Source organism: Podarcis tiliguerta, assembly GCF_965153285.1.
Source record: "Podarcis tiliguerta genome assembly, chromosome: 12".
In the NCBI taxonomy this organism is placed as follows: Eukaryota; Metazoa; Chordata; class Lepidosauria; order Squamata; family Lacertidae; genus Podarcis; species Podarcis tiliguerta.
Genome location: NC_139545.1, coordinates 31,717,770 through 31,741,089, shown reverse-complemented (window position 1 = coordinate 31,741,089; position 23,320 = coordinate 31,717,770). Strand labels below are relative to the sequence as shown.

The following is a 23,320-nucleotide window of genomic DNA, read 5'->3' as shown; positions in this document are numbered from 1 at the left end:
GAAGTGCAGGGAGGCAGATTTTGCCTACACGTTAGGAGAAACTTCCCTAAGGTTAGGTTAGAGCTGTTCGACAGTGGAACAGGTTGTGGAGGAGACTCTCGTTTCCTAGGGGCATTTAAGCACCTGCCAGGGATGCTGTAGTGCCAACCCTAGATCACTGCTTGAGTTGCGGGCAAGGGGATCAGAACCTTGATCCATCTAGTTCCATGTTTTCTGCACTGACTGGCAGCGGATCTCCAGAGCCTGAGACCAAAATGAACCTGGGATCTTTACATGCTGAGCTCCAAGTCCTTCCCCAAAGGCACAGCTTGGGAGAGCAATTTTGCTATTCTCTGTTGTTATTGACTTATTTGCCTGGTTGGAAATCCTTCGCCAAGTTCCCTCGCTCGCTGGTCTTCTCTCCTCCCCATCCAACCTCTGCGCTTGGAAGATTGATAGGCCTTTTCCAGCGTGGCTTCTCTCTCTCTCTCTCTCTCTCTCTCTCTCTCTCTCTCTCTCTCTCTCTCCTGAAGCTGTCGACATCGGCAAATTAATACTACTAATTACCCCTCAGTGGAGACTAACCAGATCCTTCTTGATTGGATTTTGACTGCTGTAATTCGGAGCTGCGGCGGTAAGGACGGGACCCGGCCGGCGTCTGCGCAACATAAACCCGCTGGTGGTGACGACTGCCTGCTTTTCACGCTTTTTAAAAGAATAGGGTGTGGAGAAGGGAATTTATCAGTCTTCGTGCAACCCCGCTCGAGCAGCGCCGCTGGGTTAGGGCGGTTTGCGGAAATCAGGCGAAAGGCGGCTTAAACCCGCGATCACCGTCGCTCTTTCTAGCCCACGGAAAGGCTTGGAAGATGCTTTCTACACAACTCGACTGGGGGGGGGGGTGAACCCGACAGAAGGAGGAAGAGATGAAGATACAGAATTTGGGGCTGTGGTTCTTGCATTCTCCTGAGTACTGTCCTAGGACTAAACCCCTTAGGAGCCAGTGGGGTGGACTTAATTCCGGGGTAGCCAACGTGGTCAAGGAGCCAACTCCTAGGGCCCCAGGTCCCTTCGGTCCCCCCAATAAAATATTTGAGGGGTCCAGCCCCCCTAAGTTGATGGGCATTGCCATTCAAATGGTGTGTGCCGTGTCTTGTGATAGATTTTCAGGAGCGGGGCTTAACCCCCCCCCAATATTTTATTCAAGTTGGCACCCTTGCAACGTGGTGCCCTCCATATGCTGTTGGATTAAAACTCAGCCCCGACCAACCGCCAGGACTGCTGGGAATCGCAGTTCAACAACAACATGACTATCTCCACTTTCATGACTCATAGGATCGGGACACAAGAAGATGCTTTAGATTAGAAAAGGCAGGTCATTGGTCTGCCTAGTTCTGTATTGTGGATCCTGGCTGGGAAATGGCTCTTAATTAAGAGTTTCAGGCAGGAGCCTGGCGATGCTGAGGATTGAACCCGGGGACCCTTTTGGCACTCAGAGCACCGCACATCGGGGCGTCGTCACGGTCACGTGGGCTTGCGTGCTAAGGCCATGCTCGGCTATGCATTTCTATCTGGTGGCAAGGGTTCCAACTTGAATAAAATATGGGAGGGGGCAGATAAGCTCCACCCCGCCTAATCGATCACACGACGCGGTGCATGCATACCACGTAAATAGCAATGCCAATCAAGTTTGGGATGGTTCGGCCCCCACAAATATTTTATGGAGTTGGTTCCTATGTCTGATGGCAAGTCCCAACGGGGAATATTACGTAGGATCACTCTGCACAAATTCGCGGTAGAATTGAGCGGCTCCCTTTCCAGAGAATAGCAAGGAAACAGTGCCATAAATTCGCTTCGAAATGGGATAGATCACAGTCTTGAGCTAGATTTCTTCTATTGCCCTTTAAAGCACAAACTTCCGCCCCAAACCTATCCCTTGGCAGGTTCGTCAATCCTCGATTATAGTCTTTCTTTCTTTCTTTCTTTCTTTCTTTCTTTCTTTCTTTTTTGGGGGGAGAACCGCACTGACACAGGAATGTCACATAAAACAGACCTCCCCACTCACCACCTAAGGAGCTCATGAGTCGAATTTACAACGCTAGCTGAGATTATAACCTCGACAGATCAGCTATTTCTAAATGCTTGCGTCCAGTCAGATGTGGACGCATTTGGGTCTTGAGAAAGAGACAGGGAGCCTCGACTAAGGAATAAAATATTTAAGGCTGCAACCCCAACCCCTCTTGCCTGGGAGTAAGCCCCATTGACTTCCGAGTAGACATGGGACTGACGCGGGGATAGAATATGAGATCTTTAACAAGGTCCTCCACCTCTTCTGCGGTTTGGGAAGAAGAGTGTTGTGTAAGTCGCAAGTCTACGCAGCTGTATATATTTACACCAAGCCCTACCTGGCCCAAAGGATAATTCTCAGTTGTCATCTACATTTATCCGGCAGATCCATGTCTATTATTATTATTATTATTAAGAAATGATGGAGCATAGATCAATGACTGAACAACATTGACCGGGCACTTTCTTAAGTTCATTACACCCTTCCTTACCTCCCGGGAACTCGAGCTGACTTACACAGACTTCTAGAGCGGCCTCCCACCCCACGCTGACCAGACCCAAGCTCAGAATTCCTCCAGGAAGTGACCGGAAGTTCGAAACAAGTCGCTCTCAGAGTGGCTGCAAAAGGGCCGGCAGGCAGATCTGCGGAGGGAAACGGGGCGCAGGGGCAGACCTTGTCTGTCGCCGTCCGTAACGTGTGGCTTTAATTACATGCCTTCCGGCTTAGCACAGTTACAGAAGAGGACGTAGCGCAAAATGTATTCCCGCGTGGTATATATGGAAAGCTACTCCTTTCTTCCTTGCATTTGTGGGGGGAAAGAGGGGGACGATTTCATCACCATCGACCTCTGTATGTGTCACCCCAATTCCAAGATTGGCTTCATGGGGTCTAGGCGTGGGGTTGGAGCTATTCATTAACAATACGTAAAAGAATAACCCCTCGCTCATTGCACGTGTCAGACACTACTGTCTATGTGACCTTGCAGGCGTTGCTACGCTTGGGCCTCAGTTTCCTATTCATTTGCCATAAAAGAAGGAAGAATGAATAGATGGACGGACGGACGGACGGACAATCAGACCAGGAATAAATTATTCTGGCATCAAAATGAAATAGTTCCCTAGAAGAGGAATTAAACCCATCAGTGTAACTAAAGCCAACGCGATAGGTTGAGTCCTGTTGAAGTCATTGGAGGCGAAATGGTCCTTCATTGAATTATGGAGCGGCTCTATTAATTTGCAATTTTTTAATTAAATGTGCGTGACAGAAAGATGCTACTTTCAACATAGTGGTAGGCCTCCCTCCCGCCTCCCTCCCTCTGTGTGTGTGTATCTGTCTGTGTCTTACGTCTCTCCCCAGAGTTAATAGATAATGGATCTCTCAATGGATCGCTTATACGTAATTAATTTTCACTTATGTTTCGTTGTCTACCGAGAACTTGATGAAGAAGCCGCTCGGTTTATAGGGACGGAAGCCGCCAGGGAGGGGAAAGCCAGCGAGTTTTGTCCAGTATAGTTAGATCATTAGAATTTCCTGGGTAAAGAAATGCAGGGGCGAAAGGGGGGGGGGGGGGAGAAGCCAGGGCAACTTGATTAATTAAATCAACTCCAACAGAAACATGTAAACTTCTGCCTCTGTCTCTGTCTCGTGTGTTTACTACCAGCCCATGCCACGCTTGGTAAATGTATTCTTTGAAGGTAAGAGTAAATAATTGCCTTTAGCGCAAACAAGGGGAAGCGACGCGGTGGCTTTTTGAAGCTCGCTAAAAATAAGCTACAAGAGAAAGCGAAAAAGCTGAAGGTGGAGGAGAAAGAGGGAAGGAGGCCATCGCGATAATTTGATGCAATTAAAGTGTCTGCCTTCATTTGCCGAGGCGATCCTCGCTCTCTCTGGTTCTCGGCGATACTCTTGGAGATGTGACGAGAGAGAGAGAGAGAGAGAAGATCCGGCCGGTGGGTCGGTTCCTTGCAGCGAGAAGGAGTTCGCTGCTGGACCGTCTGAAATATTGATGGACGGGGCTGCAACTCGATCGGAGACGCAGGCAGGAGAGCGCCGCGTCTCTGCTTAAGGAGCCAGCTCTGAGAAATTGCAGCCTTCGCTCGGCGCCCCGCTTTAGAAGGGATACGAAATACGGAAGAAAAGTCCATGGGTGCTGGTTGTTGCGCTTTTGCGCGCGGACGCAATTCTCTGGCTAGGGCCGGGGCGCTCGTTCCGAAGTCTTTCCCCCCCCCCCTCAAAAGTAAACCCCACAGGTTCCGATGGGATTGTAGGTTGAATCGACCCCGCCGCCCCCACTCCACTTCCTCCTCTCCTCTTTCCCTTTCTCATTTCAGCAAAGCCAAAGCAAACTTGTGGGCAGACAGGAATCCACCCAAGCGCCTGATCCCCCTGGCACATTCCGAACTTGGAGACGGGCCGACCTTCTCCCATAGAAAATAAGAGGAATAAGACAAGATTTGTAAAAGCACATCAAGAAGGGAGAATAGTACGACACAGCCAGAATAATGGGGCCAATAAATCATCGTGGAAAACGTCTCGTTGGTGAATTGGCCTCTGAATTGCTGCTGCGGTCCAGATTTTAATTTCCACGGAGTCCTGAGTTCCAACGTGGGCTCAGAGGGAGACTTTGACCCAGACGCTCCCTCTGGATCCCAACCTACCTCACAGGGTTGTTGTGAGGGCGTAATGGAGGAATGCCAGGCACCCAATCCCAGCGGTTAAAGGCAGGATTAAAATATAAATACAGTTGGTGGTAGTGGTTTATTAGTAGCATTATTTAATGTTGAGTAGCAGTATTTAATATTATCAACAGAAGAGTAGCAGCAGCAGCCATCACCCTTGGAGCGATCCGTAACTTGGAGAAGCTAAAATGTTTGGAATGAAACTGATGTGGAGGAGAGCAGCAGCCGAAAAACTGATCCGTGGAGGGAGAAGGGGTGCTGTGTGACTGCATTGGATTTGAACCATATCTTGAGCGTGCTCCTAGAAAGTCAGCCCTCATAAGTAGGAAGAGGAGAAGGAGGAGTTGTGGATCCCGGCCAGAGACTATTGAGGTTTGGAGCAAAGGTTGGAAGGTACCAAACAGCCCCCAGTTAAGGAATCGCTCGGCTTTTAAGGCGTTTGCCCCTGAAGCCAGAAGAAACCGTTCCGAAACAGTATCTCGAATTAAGACAAGGTGGTGGTGGTTTAAATGGAAGCAAGGAAAGCGAGGATCTTAGCAGGCTGTTATCCTAAGCAGCACTGCAACGGGGGGAATGAGGCCAATTGACTTCTTAGTAAGTATGCTGAGGATTGGGGGCGGCCTTAGGTGCCTTCAGGATCCAGATGAAGGGCAGCAGCACCGTGCGTGGCAGATGTTGTGAGGACAGGACGCGTTCACACGGGGAAGCTGCTGCCTCGGATTCCACCAGAACACGCGCATCAAAACAATGCACCACCTACTGCTAAACACCCGAGACTCTGCACCCTGATCACCCCACATCCCCAGTTTAGTTCCTCACCCACCGCCTTTTACACCCCCACCCCAGGGAAAGTCATTGTTCCTAACCCCGCCCCTCTCTCCCGCAGGGCTTTGAAAGCGCTCGATCGCCTCCCCAGCAACACACATTGAACCCATCTGGAAGAAGGATCCGGTTTAAATTACAGGACAAATCTGTACAAGAGACAGTGGCTGGGTCTCTGTGGATCGTTCCCGTCTGCCTTCCATTATTTTGACCCAGGGTGCTGTGCAGCAAACGCTGCGTGTGTGATCCATCTGTGTAGGCTTCCCTCCTCCCTCCCTCCCCCCTCCCTCTCTCCCTTCTCCGCTTGCTCCCCCCCCCCCCGCACGCTCTCCGCCACTTCCTTCACACTAGCGGTATGGAAAGCCCTTGACGCCTGCCAGTCTGTTATAATGCTCGTGGGTTTACAATCCAGAAAGCGAGGAAGGGGGAGGAGGGGGAGGAGGAGAAAAGAAAGTGTGTGTGCCGCGGGGGTGCGGGGGGCTGCGCGCGGTGGTGAGCGTCTTCTCCCCTCCATCCATTCTCGGACTGGCAGCGTTTAACTCCCTGGCTTCTCCTTAAAATAGCTCGCTTTCATCTAGAGGAGGTGACCTCTTTTTGTGGGATCCTTTGCTTCCCACTCGCTCGCTATTAAGGAGATGACAATATGACATCCCGGCAGAAGACGAAGAGCAAATGTGTTTGGGGGTAAACAGGGTTGGGGGAAGCGCTGGAAATGTGATCAGCAGATGGAGAGGGGGGTTTGGGGGGCGGGAGGTTAGCCTGAGAGGGAGGGAGGGAAGGAAGGAAGGAAGGAAGGAAGGAAGGAAGGAGAAAAACTTTTAAGCAAATGCTTATATTTGAGAATAGTGTCAAATTTTAAGAGGTGGACAAAATAATAATAATAATAATAATAATAATAATGATGATGATGATGATGATGATGATGACGACGACGAATAAGGATTTAGGCAGGTGCCTTTTCATTCAGCTCGCACTTCTCATTCACTCCTAATTAGCTCTCTCCTACTGATGTCAAGAAAGTGGCTTGCTCGGATGGATATTAAAGGTTGGCAGAGGAGCGCTGCCTTTCTAGACCATCGCGCCAGAAGGACTCGCGATTCCAGCGCTTTTTCTCCGCAGGACAGAGAGATGTCTCTGAGGCATCTTAGAAGCTGGGCACGGGTTAAGAAAGACACACACGTTCAGGGATCTTGCTCCTAACAAGTGAGCTGTACACGTGCACTGCGATCCTATAGAGGTCTGCTGAGATGGAAGTCCCGTTGGGATCAATGGGACTTATTCCCATGGATGAGATGGCGCAAGTTTTGCTATGTAATCCCAAGCACTGAGAAGTGTGTATCCTGGTAAAGCACTCTTACTATGAAGAAACTCCACTGAGTACTGTACTACAGGAATTACTTCCGAGTGGACGTCCTTAGGATGGCGGAGCAAATACACCATGCATACGTTAATATCCCCAGAAGTATCCATCCATCCATCCATCCTTATCTCTTTATCAACCTACCCTACAGAGTGGGCTATGTCCCAGGAATCTCGTCTTTGTGTGTGGATTGACTTATATTATCCGTTCCCCACAAACCTGTCTCCAGCTCAGACTGGGACTCTTCCAGATTCAGTGGATTCTGAAGAGATTTAGGTGATACCCATTTCGTTATTTGAGGTCTGACTCTTTAGGGTTTTTTCCCCTTGAGAACAAGACATTGTGTCACAATCTTATCTGCTCTGAGCCTGTGGCATAGGGCGAGCTGTAAATCGAACGAAGGAAGGGAGAAAACAGATATCAGTTATCTGTGTACACACAAGCCAAACTTTAGGGGTCAGCTTAAATGGATCAGTTTCATGTATTCGCGCGCGCGCGCTCTCGCTCTCGCTCTCACGCATATAACGGATCACATCAGAATAAGATCAGAAAGCAGAGAGTTCCTCGCTCCTTCTCTCTCATTATTTTAAAGGGAAACAAAAGAAACATTTTCTCTTTTTGAGCCCATTTTAACATGGTGTGCTCGCGTGTGTGCTGTGTATATTCTATATCCCTATATATATATATATATATATATATATATAAACAATCCTACACATGTCTTAATCAGAAGTAAGTTCCAATGAGTTCATAGAGGACAGCAGTTTAAGCTTCTTTTCTCTCTTTCTTCCAGACACTGGGGCTGCCAGCCTGTTACCCGGAAGTAACCTCAGGGGACTTACATATGAGTAAGAGTGCAAAGGACTGCTGTCTCACAGCCCAATCCTATCCGTGTTTATTGCGAGTCCCGTTCAACATAAGCCATGTTTAATTCCGATCAGTTTACAAAGCGCTCAAATACTCAAGTAAACTGTTTGCTTGTTCATGTCGAGATTTTTTGGGGGTTGGGGGGGGGCTGTCACGAGGGGCTGGATAGATCCACTATAGACGGTGCCAGTTGTTCTAGAAATTCGTGAAGAAGACTTTGGTAGCAGCCCTGAAACCCCTACTTTCCCGGTGCATATATATATATTACACACACACACACAACCTTGAAATGCTTTCAAACATATTTTGCTTGGTTTTAAATTGACACGCACACACCCAGAACTAAAAAGTTAAATACAGAACTAAATTGCACGCATGGGTTTCTGAAAAGCCTCCACCATCACCAGGAATCTGGTGGAACCGCTAAGAAGGAACACATGATTTCTATATTGAAAACGCTCTTTCTAACCCGCCTCTCGGGGCGCATTGCCTTGCAAGGCGGTGTACAAAACTGTGTTAACAAACCAGAACGCTGTCGCAGTAAAAACCATATCACAGGCTCTCAGAAAATAGGCAGTAGCAATTAATCCATAGAAGCCAACAACAATGTGGGGGCCACACATATTTTTTGCGGGAGTGAATCTGCCAGATGTGAGGCCATGACTGAAAAAACCCTATCCCATGTATCTCTTGGCAGGACCTACAGTGTAAGCTTCCGTGAACCATATGTCCACATCAGCATTATTCTAGCCCATGAAGCTTTTATCATAATACAATTTGGGATATTTGAAGCCTCGCAAGACTCCATTGTTTTTGCAGTACCCTGTTACCTTTTAAAGAATATATATATAGATGCCCTCAAAGAATGCAGAACGCCATCCGCGCTGCGGGGATTTATTTATTTGCTTATTTCACTTTACACCCCGCCTTTCCACAATCAGTCCCCAGGGCGGCTAACAACGATTCAACATAAAATAATGCGATCAAGTTGCATGCAAAGGGAGCTGCTTGCATTCATTTCAGGACGAACGTTTTGGTGGGTTTCTCCTCCTCCACCACCCCATGCCCCAAAAACCTTATATGAGATAAGCTCAAACGTCCCCCTCCCCCCAAACTCTGGTCTATAAACCCTTTAAGCAAAGGAATAAAATATACTGTGTAAGATGTCGCGTTTGACAGTGGAATGAATTATATGAGCGACCCAGTGGATGCTACCAGGCGTTTTGGAAGTGTGTCTGATTGACTTTCTACCGACTCCGCATAAATCACTCTAAAAATAGGACCCCCGTTTCCTGTTGTTCTCGGAATGTATCTATTAACAAAAACTCGGGAAGGGGAGGAGGCGGGGAAAAGGGAACACAGACCGTCCCTACTACCGAGTGTTCACACGCGACAGTATTTGCGCAAGTGGTTTCGGCGCAGCGCTTACTTTTCCTAAGTACAAAGAGGTATCTCCGGGGTTAGGAAAATGCGTTCGGGTCCGAGTTGCATCAGGAGCTAGGCTGGTTTGGAAAGGTCCTTCCATTGGCATCAGTGGGACCCATTAAATAGAGCTTTGTGGTCGGCGGCTGCCAGGCAGATTCTGTTCAAAGACACACTCATTTCCCTGGGTTGCAGATCGGGACATCTATTTACTTCCGAATTTCGCGGCCATCGAGGTCGATTTCTTCGTCATCAAATACTTCCAACCCTCTCTCTTTCTCAGATTCAGGATCCACCGGGTCTTAAGCTCCCGGTATGAAATATGCTATGCGCAGGAGAAATAAATAACTTAAAAGAGCCACTGATTGCATCTGTCAATATCCTGCGCGCATCTGGCGGAGGACGAGGGGAAGGGCTGAAATATATTGTTTCTCTTCCAACAAATTCACTCTTAGGAGTTGGGAAAGAAGCCTTTTCTCGGTAGCTCCTTGCAGTATCAGGAGCGAGCGGGATATGTGCGCGAGAGTGTCGTCTCTCTGAGTGTGCTTTAGGTGAAAAATTCATGGCGAACGTTTGCGTGGAAGGGAGGCCCATCACTGGTTTCAAAGAGCGCAGTGTGCGTGGATCACAACAGTTTTACACCCTCGATCTGACACACATCATGTAGACCTTTCCCAATTTTCACTGGGTTGTGTGTGCGCGCGTGTGTGTGTACAGTCCCACTCTTTGAAACCGACTGTTGCTCCCAAGATAAATATGTTCGCGATGCACTGGACCCGCTGCGAAAGTTCCATCGCGACCCACGAGGAGAGGCGCGCAGCGCGATCCTAACCACTTTTCACCCAAAGTAAGTCCTAAGAGAGTTACTTACGCCCGAGGAGAGAAAGCGTGCTTTGGATTGCGGCCCTAAGAAGCCCCTTGCTGCATCCAGCACCAGGCTGCTTAAATATAAGGGAGCCAGAGGATTTGGCTGCACTAGGAGGTCCGTAACCCAAAGCAAACACCGTTCGGCCTTGATTCCGGATTTTCTACAAGGAAAGGGGGACAACTCTCTTAGTTACAGAGAGACGAGAGGAAGAAACCACGGCTGTCTTTGTGTGCATGTGTTTTAGGCGGGGTTCTACTGGTTTGGAGACTACTCCTACGAAACGGCCTCTCCCGCTTCATTATCTTAATTCTAGAGGAATCTCATTTGAAGGACCGCGAAGCAATTTGGGGAGGGGGGAGCCACCGAGATGTTGAATCAATTTCCACAAAACAAGAAAGGCCTGTGAAAGTAACTTTGCCACACCATTTTATTAGATGGTTTCCCGTAGAGCCTGCCAGCATAGACTATGCGGAGCTCAATGGACTAATAGCCTCTCTCCAACTTAAGGAATATTCCTGCGTCCTTAAAGCCAGAAAGACCTTCCAAGCAAATGTGCAAGGGGTGTGTGTGTGTGTGTGTGTAGATCTTATATTTGACAGGTTTGAGGGCCTCGCTTTTGACAGTTTTTGTTCAGTTCCTTACAGCCACTACACCTCAAAAAAATAAAAAAATAAAAAATAAAAAATCCACGGGAGAGAAAGTTGCCGGCTTTCTCACACGGTGCGATTTATTTAGAGACCCGTGTAAACGAACACCAAGTTATTCCTGCGGATTCAAAGGCTACTTATACAGGTCTAATTTCCTTAGAATGAACCTTGTAACTGAGCTCGTCTTAGCAACCAAACACCCTCCCCAAGTCAGGCTTTTCCTTGCAATGAGGCCTGAGGAAAGCCGCCGAGAAAACCAAGGCCAGGAGCTTTTCGTAGTGATGGGATGAGCGGAGAAGAAAAGAATATGGTTTAGAACAGTATCTCTGTGCTTATTCTTTGGGCAGTTTCGCTTAATGGCTTTATCTCTACAACTTCCTTAAACTAACGAGTGGTTCGCAACTAAGTTTAACTCAGCTTAGACCCAGCGAGGTGATTGAACATGCCTAAATTGTGTCCGGGAATTTCTGTAGGTCTACTCTGAAGTAAAAACTTAGTTGAATGCCATCCAGTGGGTCTGAATGTAACAGAGCCACAGGCCAACCTCACCCAGTGAAAGTGCAGTGCTTGTGGGCGCCATATCCTGAACAAGTACAGGATCTGAAATAAGTCCCCGCCTCGGTGGGGGCTCTCCCCCAGTAACCGGACTTTAAAGGGTCATAGCCCCGACGGGGAAACAAACCCTTATTTATTTAGGAAGAGCTTACTTCCAATGCAGCTTGAGTATCTCATACTAAATCCTTGATTTCAGGTGGGGAAGACAGAGAACCTCTTGGCTTCGGATTATCCTTCTGGGCCCTTTACATTCTGGCCTGCTAAACCGAAACGTTTCCCTTCGGATCTGACTAGAACAGAAAGACGGAAATTAAGGAACGGAGTGGGGGGGGGGGGAGGAGATAAGAAGTAACAGGGAAACCTTGCTTTCTGTATAGGCCATAAATGCACAGCGTGCGTCTTTTGTGAAAAATCGCGGTTTTCCATGTGGGTGAAGAAGGAGGGGAGGGGGAAAACCACCCACCCACCACCCACCCACTGTCACTACTTCACCCCCCCCCCTCCACGGCTAGGCCCGGGGTTCCTCAACATCGGGACCAGCGAGGACAGCTCCACCTACCGCCACTTCTCCCCGAGAACGACCTCGCCTTCAGATTCCCTAGGGACTTCCTCCGCACCCTCCCTGGAAGGTAACGAGAGGCTGAACCAGGTATCCCTCCGGGATAGGCCTCGCCCTTCCTTCTCCGCTGGAGAACTGGCACCCTGTGGGAAGCGGGGGACTAAGGGATCGATCCGAGGCTGGCTGCGGGGATCAGCAGCAAGAGATCTCCCACACAGGCTAGGGGAATTGAAGTTCGAAACGGGGAGGAGGCACATTTCAGCTGCGTTCCCCCAAGCGCCGCTCCCTAAAGGTGTGAGAGGCTCTTTCCCAACAGGATCCTGAAAACAATAAATATTTACGAGGCTCCTCGAAGTCAAGAGCCATTCACACCAGCCAATGGGAGCCTCAGAAAGTTACCGCCAGCCTGGTGGATTTGGATAATGGAGCAATTGCCAGGATGAGACCCAGGGAGTTCAACCAGTTAGAGGTGGCGAGAGGAAAACCCCGGTGAGAAAAATCGTTCGGGAAGTTTCTCGCTCTATCATTTATCCATCCATTCTAGACACATTAAAGAGAGGTCGGCGCCACCTGTGCGGATGTATTAAAAATCGCCAGGCAGATTTTGCCAAGAGTTGTGTTTGTCTATAGGTAGAGCTGCGTAATGTTAACAAGAGAACCGAAAGCATCAACAGAGCCAAAATAATAGCAACTGGTCTGCTTTGAGGTAAGAGATTCGTGATCACAACCATGCTAGGTATGCCTCGACACCTTGATGCTGTAGTGGGGGTGCCAAAGAAGCTCAGAACAGGGATGGCAACATAGGTAGAATGTTATCTTGTATTTGGGGCAATTCCACCGCAGGTGGGTGGATATGCAAGCTTTCGAGCTGCACCGAGTTCTTCCGCCTCGTGTGTAGCTTAGAAGTTGGCGTATTTCTATATCAACAGAGTTGGACCAATAAAAGAGATCACCTTACTATGTGTATGTGTGTGCATAGCGCGTGTATGTGTCTATTACGTCAGTGATGGAACAGAACAGATAAAGGATATACATCTTGCCGAGCATTTTAGAACAAATACAGAAAGGTCCCCATTCAAAAGAGGCGAATGAATAGATTGATACAAACGATAATTCTATACACATTTCTATATAGGGATTCGTTCCCTTGGATATCACAAACTCTCAAAGAAAGGGGGGGCAGTTTACCCACCAACATATTTGCCTGGTGAGCTGCTTATGGATCTCGCAGCCTCTTCCGCCGCCTCGCTCCACGCGCACGCGTTTCTCTCCTGATTTTATTTCCTTGAAAATAAAACCGCTTGACGATTTCGCTCTCATATCATCTGCTTTAACAGAGGTTCGTGTGGCAGGACACAAATACACATATAGCCACAGATGGATCCTGTGAGAGTTCACTCCGAATTCATTGCCACTGAGTTCAAATGCGGACTTACCCTCAGGTAAGCGTGCATAGGAATTGCAATCCTAGAAACGCACCGAGGAGAGCTTTTCAGAGAGAGAGAGAGAAAGAAAAAGAAATAACACCGACAACAGAAACTCTCCCTAACCTAGTCCTCTCTCCACTCCCCAGTGTTTTCCGAAAAGCAAAAGAGAAACGCGACTGTTCTTGGCACCTGCAGAAAACCGCTTCCCCGACGGTTGTTAACAAGAAGCTGGAGGGTATAAAGCAATAAACCTGCCAAATCTACCTGCGCTTTAGTTACACCCTAGGAAGAAAGTCTCTCAGGAAACTGGCAGCAGAACGCTAGTTGGACCTTCGCTCAGCTCTCTTAAATATTAAAAATCGCGCCACTCCATAACCACCTCTCTCTCTCCCCCCCCCAACACCACCCCAGTTCTTCCATAGGACTAGGAACATTTTTTATTTTTTTAAAAAAGGGCATTGGAGATTTGTAAATGCCCGTCTCGGGTTACCCTATTCGAGTGTCGGAGTATGACTCTTGTTAAGAACTCCGCGAACAAGGCAAGACACTTAGAGCTGCATTCAGAGTTACTGAACCGACTCCAGAGGCTCCAGGAGTTAAACGCCGAGAAAGAGGGGGGGGAGGGGGGAAACAGCCCATCATCTCTGAAAGAGGCACACACTCCCCCCCCCGCACACACTCCCTGTCCCGTGAACAAGTTACCCAACAACAGAGCGGTGATCTCTCTGCCTTACCCATCTCAAAGCGCAACCAAACCTTTTGAACGCAAAGCGCAACGCGCAAAATGGCAAGATCCGTGGGATTCTTAAGAGCCAACTATTTGCTTAAGGTTTGTCATGACCTGGCGAGAAGGGGGGGGGGGGGAGAGAGAGAGAGAGAGAGAGAGAGAGAGAGAGAGAGAGAGAGAGAGAGAGAGAGAACCTCTTCTTGATCCTTCTCAATGCCAGGCCTTATTTTAAAAAAAATAAATACTTGCCAGATCCGTAACAAACAAATCTCGTAGCACTGTCATATCACACGGCCCCTTGGTCTGGATAAATCCCCCCCCCCCACCTCCAGGAGAAAAGTTGCCGACGTAGGGAAAGCCGGCAGGTTTATCAGCCTCTCCAACTTTCTCTAGCTTCTTCTCTCCCCCACCCTTGAAAGCGGTCTGGTTTTTCCCCCCTACCTGACTCCTCTTCCGTAAATCTCCAAAGATCCTAATGTTTCCCTGCTCAGTGGACGACAGATTTTTTTTGTCTAAAAAAAGGAAAGCACAGGCTGACTTGTCCCCCAGAACGAGATAGATCCGCTGGCGTGTTGGTTCCAACTTAATGTCTTTCCCCAGTCCATCTTTGCGAGAGATGTGGCGAAACCACCTGGATGTTCTGTTATAAATCCCCTAGCAAATAATAAATGGATTAATAATAACAAGGTATGAGGTTCTTTTTATAGAAAAAAATGGGAGAGAATTGAAACTAAATGCGGCAGTTAGACAACCATTTTGATAAGAGGATAATTGAGGCGACACTGGTGTATAATTAGAGGATAATTTATGCTATATCCACTTTTATTCCACCTCCCAAAATAAACCCAGTCCATAATCATTACAGGCAAATTGTTCTGAATTTTATAGCTGCAATTTGAACAAAGTAGTGCAGTTAATCATGGGAGATTTTTCTCTCTCTCCTTTTTGTGTATTCCTGATTAGAAGTCTAATTGCCTCCTTTCGGAAAGTAAAAATAACTGCGAAGCGACTCTATTTTTATCATTAACAATGTTGACAATAAAATAAAATCAACTGGAATTGTAATCGAAAGGCAAATTTAGGGTGAAGGCACTTTTCCTCGGGTAGTTTATATTGCAATCAAGATTTGCCAAACCACTAACCGCATGTCTCATTTGCATATATTTGAAAGCATTACAGGAGCTTCTGTTTTCAATGGGGGGGGGGAATGTATTACTGACAGATCTCTGAGGATTCGCCCTCGGAGCAGGATGCTGAAAAAGCAGACACTATTGTACTGATCCAAGGACAGCGCTCCGAAAAACGAGTTCGCGCGCGCGCGCGTAGTGGGTGTTTGTGTGTTTTAAATGAATCCTTCCCCTGGGCACATTGCATCATCAGGAAAATACCTCAGGAAGGAACCCTGCTAATTTTGTCCACAAGAACTCTGGGTTACCATCCAGGATTCTAGACCATAATTTACAGTTCTTTACTGGGCACCGCTTTGGCTCTGAACGCCAAGGCTGGACAGTGTTGTTGTGAATCCTAACGGACACGTGCGATGCAACGACAGTAAGGAAAATAAATGCACATTCTTCTTTTTTATTGGAAAAAAAACCCCCATAGCTCATTGGAAGGGTGCTTGGCTTTGTAAAAGCGAGGTTCTACTTCGGAGCGCAGCTTTGTTGTGGTTGTGTGCGGCTCAAAACACGCGCGCGCGTGCCCGCGCACACACACACATGCACCCCAAGCGCCTGCCTAGCTAGCTAGCTAGCTAGCTGGCTGGCTGCTTCTCGCTCGCTGCGAGCTCTGAAGTTGTGCAGAAGGTGGGCTCGCGCTGACGCCAGTAGAAGTGCCCGGGCTGGGTGACGTCACGGGCGGAGTGACCAATGGGGAGGCGCTGCCCTTTGGAGACCAACCATTCGACTTGTGGCGTTTTCTCTCTTTCCACCTCGCCCCCCCCCCTTCCCGCTCCCGCTGTTGTTGTGTGTTGTCGTGCGCCTTCCCCTCCCCCTGCTGCCTCAAGTCGAAAAGCAGAAGCACAACTTTATGAAAGAGAATCCACCTTAAAGAGAAAGGGGGTTATCTCTCTCTCTCGCTCGCTCTCTGCTTTTGCCTTAAACTCCCTCAAGGTTTCCCCCCCCCCCCTTAATGAGGGGGAAAGAAATTACCAAACCAAAAACCTAATAACAAACCCCAACCAGAGAGAGAGAGAGAGAGAGAGAGAGAAGGGGAGGGTGCGAGAGAGAAAGAGGGAACGTGTGTGTCTGAGGTATAAAAAAAAAAGCAAAAGCCCCCAAATGCAGGGAAAGAAGAAGCGTGAGGGGAAAAGCCCCGGGAAGTACTAAGTCTGCCGTTCTCTTTCTCTCTCTCTTTCTGCCCCCCTCCTCCTTCCTTTTCCCTCTCTCTCTCTCTCTCTCCCTCCCCAGCGCCTCTCACACTCCTCCCCTCCACCCCTCCCTCAGTTAACAAGGCCCCTCTCCCCCTATTGCTCTCTCTCTCTCTTTCTCTCTCTCTCTCTCTTTCTCCCCCTCTCTCTTTTCCCCCTCTCCCACCTCTCTCTCTCTCTCTTTTTCTCTCCCCCCCTCCTCAGCTTTCGCTAAAGAAGAAGAAGAAGAAAAAGCGCGCCCGGGGGGGGGGGAATAGCGCGCGAGCCCCGTCGCTAATTCCCGCCCGGCGCAGGCTAATAGGCTCCCTCGAAGGTGGCGGGAGCGCGAGGGGGGCGACGACGACGACGACGACGACGACGCCGAGTAGCCGGGCTGAGGCGCTCGTCGCTGGCTGCCCAACTTGGATGATGACCATGACTACGATGGCTGACGGGCTGGAGGCGCCGGACTCGTCCAAATCCGCCTTCATGGAGTTCGGGCAGCAGCAGCAGCAGCCGCCTCCGCCGCCGGCGCCTCAGCAGCCGCCTCAGCCGCCGCCGCCTCAGCCGCCGCCTCCTCCAGGGGCTCAGGCGCCCGGCGGCGGCGGCGGCGGCGGCTCTTCGCACTCGGCGCAGCAGCAGCAGCAACAGCAGCAGCAGCAGCAGAGCTCGCCGGCGGCGGCCATGGCGGGCACGCACTACCCGCTGCACTGCCTGCACTCGGCGGCGCCCGCCTCGCACTCGCACCCGCACCACCAGCACCCGCACCACCACCACCATCACCACCACCACCACGCCGCGCCCTACCCGGCCGGCCCCGCCGCCGCCGCCGCCAACTCGTACAGCCACCGCTCGCTGGCCGCCGCCGCCGCAGCCGCCGCCGCCTACCCCTACGTGAGCCACGCGCAGCACAGCCCCTACCTGCAGCCCTACCACGCCGGCGGCGGCGGCGGAGGAGGAGGAGGCGGAGGAGGAGGAGGCGCGGGCGGGACGGCGAGGCCGGACGACGCAGGTGGGTGACACGGGAGGCAACGCGTGACGGAGCGTTCCCACGAGACGGGCGCGGAGATGCCCGGGCCGAGCCCCCGCGGCCGGCCCGCTGGCTCCCGGCTTCCTTTGTCTCTCTTTCCCGCATGCCCTTCCTCTCCCTTTGTCTCCTTTTCCTGCTGCGCTTCCCTCGCTTTCCCTCCATCGCCTGCCTCTTCTTCCTCCTTCTCTCGCCACTTTTAACCTTCCCTCGGAAGTAAGTTTACAAATCAATACGCAGGATTTCTTGGGCGAGGGGGGGGGTGTTGCTACTTTGCATGGGGATCCCTTGCCTCTCTCCCGCTCAGATCTCTGTTTGAAATGACATCTCCTCACCCCGATCCCGTGCAGGTTTCATTGGGAGGGTAACACCCCCCCCCAAAAAAAATAATAACAACAACAGTTCGCTTCCAGAGGACTTGCTTTCCTGTAAGCGTGGCTCGGATTTCGGCAACTCTTTCCTGCCTTCCCTTTGCGTGCTCCGGATCCTGAGTTTCCCTCTGGGATCCATCCACACGCGTGCCTGGACGCAGGCCGCCGGCCGACGCGCGTGGGGATGCTCAGGCACGTGTGTCGTGTTTCGGGGACTCCGAGGCGCTGCCCTCCACTTGGAAGCTGCCCATGGACTGTGTGGATTGAAAACCTTAAGCGAAGACCCTGCTGGCTTTCTTCTGCGATAATGTAGCCGTCCAGAGGAACAGGAGTGATTTTGTTTTTTCCTAGGATGTTGTTTGCCTAGCCCGCGGATGCCCTCTCCACGACGGTGGTCTGTGCAGGACGAAGAAATGCGCTTAGAAAGAGCGGCCGGGCCGTAGCCCATCTCCTGCTACGGCGGGCTACTGCCATAGCACTGCAGGCTTCTTTGGGGAAGGAATTGCTCTGCCACGATTATTCCCTCTTTGTTGCTTTTGACGCAGGGTGATCAGAGAGAGAGAAAAGAGAGTCTAAAGCAGGGTTAGCGCCCGAGAGACCCAGGTCAGACGCTGGTGACTCCTGTGTCTTGTTGTGTTGGGCATATACTACAGAGAAGAGGTGTGTGGTGTGTTGTTTTTTTGCCTGCGCGATTTTATCACATCTTTAGCCCCCAGCCACTGTGCCTAGAAAATGACATTATAAATCCCGTCCGTGCACCCGTCGGATGGCTAATCTGCAGTAAACGCCTCGAGAAACAAATGGCAAAGTCGCCGAGGGAAGACGCAGCTCCGCGTCCCTTTGTAAAATCATTTGCACCTGTACGTTGGCTGTGGAGATGCGTCTACAGATCCGAAGCAGAAATGCTACCCTGCTTGTTTGCTTATTCCTTGAGAAAATGCTGAGATTGGAGATAGATTCATATTTAGGAGATACAAATTGTGTGTGCAGTTCAAACACATTCCAATATTAAATGAGACGCTCAGGTAGCATGAACTCTGCGCGCGTGTCTTTGTGTGTATAGGCAGTAAAAAAACGACGACAGGTTTTGGTAAGAGAGATCAATGCAGTAGCCACAAACTAGGCAACAGGGTGCATTTCAGGTTCTCGGTTAAAAAGAAGCAGTTCTGCCATGGGCCAGGGATTTCTGGAAATAACAGTAGTTTTTGTTTGAGCGAAATACTGCTTGTATTAAGAGAGCGTCATGAATTTCCTAGCACGCCTGGGTAGCAAAACTGTCAGGAAAGCGGGTAGATCTTGCAGGTCAAAGTGAATCATCCGCCACAGAAGGTTGCCTGGAGGATTTGTCGGCGGCCTGAACTTCTTATGTACCACCCCGTGCATTTTCTACTCTGTTAGTAATGGCATGGAAATGGCTTTGTCTCTGATTTCCCACCCCACCCCCACCTCCCCAACATGAAAAGCACCCAAAACAAAATCCGGGGTGTCTCATAGAAGGGCTTCGCTGTGCTGGACACCCCCCTTCAAATGTGCTTTCTTTTTATTGCAGATCAACAGAAAACCACAGTTATCGAAAACGGGGAGATAAGATTTAATGGGAAAGGGAAGAAGATCCGGAAGCCCCGAACCATTTACTCGAGTCTCCAGCTGCAGGCTTTAAACCACCGCTTCCAGCAGACCCAGTACCTGGCGCTTCCCGAGAGAGCAGAGCTGGCGGCATCATTAGGACTAACTCAGACACAGGTAATTCCCGGGGAAGTCCAGAGAGATCCCTGAGATCCTGGGCTCCGAGAGAAGGCCAGGCCAGGCCAAAATCAAGCAGACAAATCACTATTTCCATTGGCCAAAGGCTAGGAATAAAAGCGAAGCTCAGCTACCCAGGTCGGTGGACTGCAAAAACATGGCCAAGTATGCGTTGGTGAAATATCATTCTCTCTATTCTTATTATTTTTCAAATTCAGTCTGTTTTGATGGTGCATTGAGAAAGGTTTGAGTTCACCACTCCAGAATCTGGGCATGCATCTACTTAGTTATAGCCCAAATCTGAAGGGGATAATAAGCACTGAGGTGGAAATAAATTTATACATAAAACAAAAAAGGTTGTTGGGGGCCCAGAGAAACCTCCATCCTTTGCTGATAGAAATGGAAATCTATTTTCATACGGTGCACAGCCTCTAGGCCCGAAGAAAGCGCACCTTCCCTAGTAATATTCAATAGTAAATTATCCTGGATGAGTAACTGAAATTCAGTGCTTGCCCTTAGGCGAAATGTACAAAAGGTGATGATAGAGCTGACGATCAAAGGGAAGCGTGTACAAAATTAGAGCGAGTTAAGCCACAGTTAAATGTGGTTGGTGCGTTCTGGCTTTCCCTGCAGATTTAAACCTGAATGACACACGAGGTTAGAAGGAAAACGATTAATCTGAATTCATGAATGCAGAAAGGAATAATAATTTAAAAAAACAAACATTTTTTGTGGCAGTTTGTAATCTTCCGGACAGAAAAAAACAAAAACAACAGGGATAAACCATGTTCATTGGATCCGCTGGTGGTTGCCAGGAATGTAGGCAAAGTGGGGCATTTTGGATTTGGTGCCTTATTGTGATATAGGGGCGACCTTGAAGGCAAAAGAAGACAGGAGGTGTCTTTAAAGAGCAGCATATCACCACCACCACCACCGCCACACATATTTAATGGCAATCCGAGCTTTTAGAGCACCTAAAGTGTGGTACAAAGAAAGGACACTGTCACCTTCCCAGCTGGGATGTTTGCAAAACGCTCTTATTTGAATGACACCTAGCTCTCTTACATTGCTGCAGAAGGCTTGTTGTTCTTGTTGCTGCTGCTGCTGCTGCTACTGCTGCTTCTTTTTTTGTTTTCTTCTTTTAAACTTTCATCTACTGTTTTTGTTTTATTAAATTTTCAATGTATGTAAGGCTCAGTTTTGTTGGTTTTACGCCACTGGGATGATTTCCGCGATAAGCTACAGATCACCATCTTGCTCAGGGAGATAGATCTACTCTACTGGCCCTCTCCTCTCCCACCCCCACCCTCACTCTACGAATTGGGCTGCTCTCTCTCTCTTCCTTTTTCTTTTGACTCACGTATTACTTCTTTGTAGGCCAAGCTGGAATCCAACAAAACTGACGCGTTTTGGGATTTAAGCCAATTTAGACCCCCCTTGAAGGTGCAGCTGCAGACGGTTTTAGAGCCTGATCTTAAAACTCGTAAAAGTGGAAGTGGCACCCCTTCCTAAGCACATTTACTTGGAAGTAAGTCCAACTGATTTCGGTGAAAAACTTCTGAGTATGTGTGGTTAGGATCTCGCCTCGGTCCCATCTAGATCAATGGCGCCGGTGATGGCTCAGGGCTTTAGCGTTGTGGCCCTCTCCAAAAGGACGGGGGGTGGAGGGGGGGGTCTCATAATACAGAGGGAGGCTATGAGTAGGATAGATTGCCTCCTCTGCCCTGGTTCCCCTCCCCGCTCGGGGTCCTAAAACGGTAGCCGCGTCTTGACAATTATGCAGTAATACATTATATAGGCCGACGATGGGTATCATATCCATACACGCACGCAGGTTCTCAGTCTGCGTAGGTTGCCTTCAATGGACGCGTGAAGAAGGAAAAATGAACGGGACTCACGCATTGTAACTGTCCCCCCAGAAGGAAATGGCCTTTCCAAACAGTCTCAGCGCAGTTTACTTAAGCAAGTCCTAATTGTGGGTGATTCAAACAATGGCCGTGGAAGCGGGGAGGGGAGATCATGAAGTTCATGCCACGGAGGGAGAAGAAGGAAGGAAGATTGGATAGACAGACAGATATAGATACATGGATGGATTTGAAACTGTCTATTTGCCTTAAGTCCCCCACCTCACCCCACCCCTCCTCCCCCAGCAGACCTCTCATGCCTTCTGCCTTTCGGTTGCAGGTGAAGATCTGGTTCCAGAACAAGCGCTCCAAGTTCAAGAAACTGCTCAAGCAAGGCGGCAACCCTCACGAGAGCGACCCCCTGCCGGGCTCTGCCACCCTGTCTCCGCGGTCTCCAGGTTTGCCTCCTGTCTGGGACGTTTCAGCCTCTGCCAAAGGAGTCAACATGCCTCCCAATAGCTACATGCCTGGTTATTCTCACTGGTACTCTTCTCCACATCAAGACACAATGCAGAGACCACAAATGATGTGAACGGGGCCAAGAGAAACAGCTCGCCGGAGGAGCCGCTGTCTCCAGCGCGGCCTTGCCAAGCTGGGCGGGGGTGGGGGGAGCAGCGCAGCTCGCGGGGCTCTGGGTGAATCTGGAGTGTGTGGCAAAGGAAGACAGACTCGGGGCGGCTTCGCCTTCGCCTTCTCTTTAAACCTCAGCGATTGATCTTGAGCAGAAAGAGACCATTTGCGTCCTGGCCCACGTCAGATGCTCCTCTTTGGGATATTTCCTTTGGGACTCGGAGGCACCAAACCTCTCTGGGAGTACAAGTCGAAAAGCAAAAAATTTTTACAGACTTTTCCCACCAAGTCCACGCAGCAACTTTAAAACAACAGCACACGACAAAAATAACAAAACTTGTTCAATGAAAAAGAAGCGATCCTATTTTTATTCACTAAACCGAGATTGACATCAACAACAACAAAAAGATTGGAAAGGGAGGGGCGGAGAAAGGGATTTTGTTTTTTTAAGATACCGTTTGGGGCGGGGGCGGGCGGGCGGAAAAACTTTTTTTCCTAGTTTAATTAGGACACTTCCACGAAGTAAAATCTGCATGCTTTCTCGGAGTGGAACCGGCAGCTGTGAGGGCGAATCCACTATATTCTCTCCCACATCCATAAGTCACTTGAAACTAAGAAAGCACCTGAAAAACTGACCAGAAGTTCTCCTGCGCATGCCCCGCTGTAATGAATTGGAGATGTGCCCTCATTCATTTCGGTGGAGCTTGCAGACGAAAACTCCCCACCCCCCTATGTATTATTGCCGCAGGAGAAAGAGAATTTGAGGGGAGGGGGAGTAACATACATACAAAAAACCCCAAACAAACCCCAAAACCGCACCCCATCCTAAGGCTTAAATCTCTTTCACCCACCTGCCCTCCCTCCCTGGCTGGCTGGCAGCTCACTCTTTCTCTCTCTCGGTCTCTCAGCTGCCTACCCAGCAACCTTGTTGTACATATTGTTGAATTTTAGTTGTATATATACTTTGTATGTTTTGTCTCCTTTCATATATAGAGTAAAAGCCACAAAATGTCAAAAGAGTCCTGCGTTACTCTACAGCTTTGGAAAGGTTATCTTCCCCCGCCTTCCCAGGAACCACCCATGTTTTAAATCCTAAATGCAGTCATGTGAGATTTATTACTCGGCGGAACTGTCCTCCCCAGTAATCGTGCTTAGGATGGCAAGCCTCGTATAGTTCACATACAGAGTACCACTGACTTTAGCAGGGCTGCTCTAGAGTAGACGTGTTCTGCATGGCCTGCCTGCCTAAGATTTATACAGACAGAATATAATATAATATAGTAATGGTCAGAGATGTATGCCCATGTAGTTATCTATGCCATAGATGTATCACGTCAGTAGCTAGATAGATGCTTATGACATAACACACGCGCGTGCACCAG

The 23,320-nt window shown here is 49.4% G+C and overlaps 1 protein-coding gene and 1 long non-coding RNA gene across 4 annotated transcripts in view; one reads left to right on the top strand and one right to left on the bottom strand.

Moving 5' to 3' along the window:
* The window catches only part of LOC310660641, a 60,785-nt gene that overhangs the window by 36,541 nt on the left and 924 nt on the right, over nucleotides 1-23,320 (bottom strand). Inside the window, exon 1 of one of the 2 annotated variants that reach the window (XR_014503561.1) lies at nucleotides 14,418-14,622. The exons of the other annotated variant lie outside the window; for it this stretch is intronic. This is a non-coding gene — a long non-coding RNA (uncharacterized lncRNA). Of the gene's footprint in view, nucleotides 1-14,417; nucleotides 14,623-23,320 lie in introns of those variants that run through there. 2 annotated transcript variants of the gene reach the window in all.
* Nucleotides 16,267-22,395, top strand: DLX6 (distal-less homeobox 6). 2 transcript variants are annotated; one of them, XM_083405497.1, is made up of 4 exons: nucleotides 16,267-17,335; nucleotides 19,271-19,464; nucleotides 20,842-20,992; nucleotides 21,649-21,746. In XM_083405497.1, exons 1-3 carry the CDS (start codon nucleotides 16,750-16,752, stop codon nucleotides 20,974-20,976), a joined length of 915 nt encoding a protein of 304 aa, XP_083261623.1. In that variant the 5' UTR covers nucleotides 16,267-16,749; the 3' UTR covers nucleotides 20,977-20,992; nucleotides 21,649-21,746. The 2 variants fall into 2 exon arrangements, with proteins under 2 accessions (XP_083261623.1, XP_083261622.1); XM_083405496.1 differs by lacking the exon at nucleotides 20,842-20,992 and having other exon boundaries at nucleotides 21,649-22,395.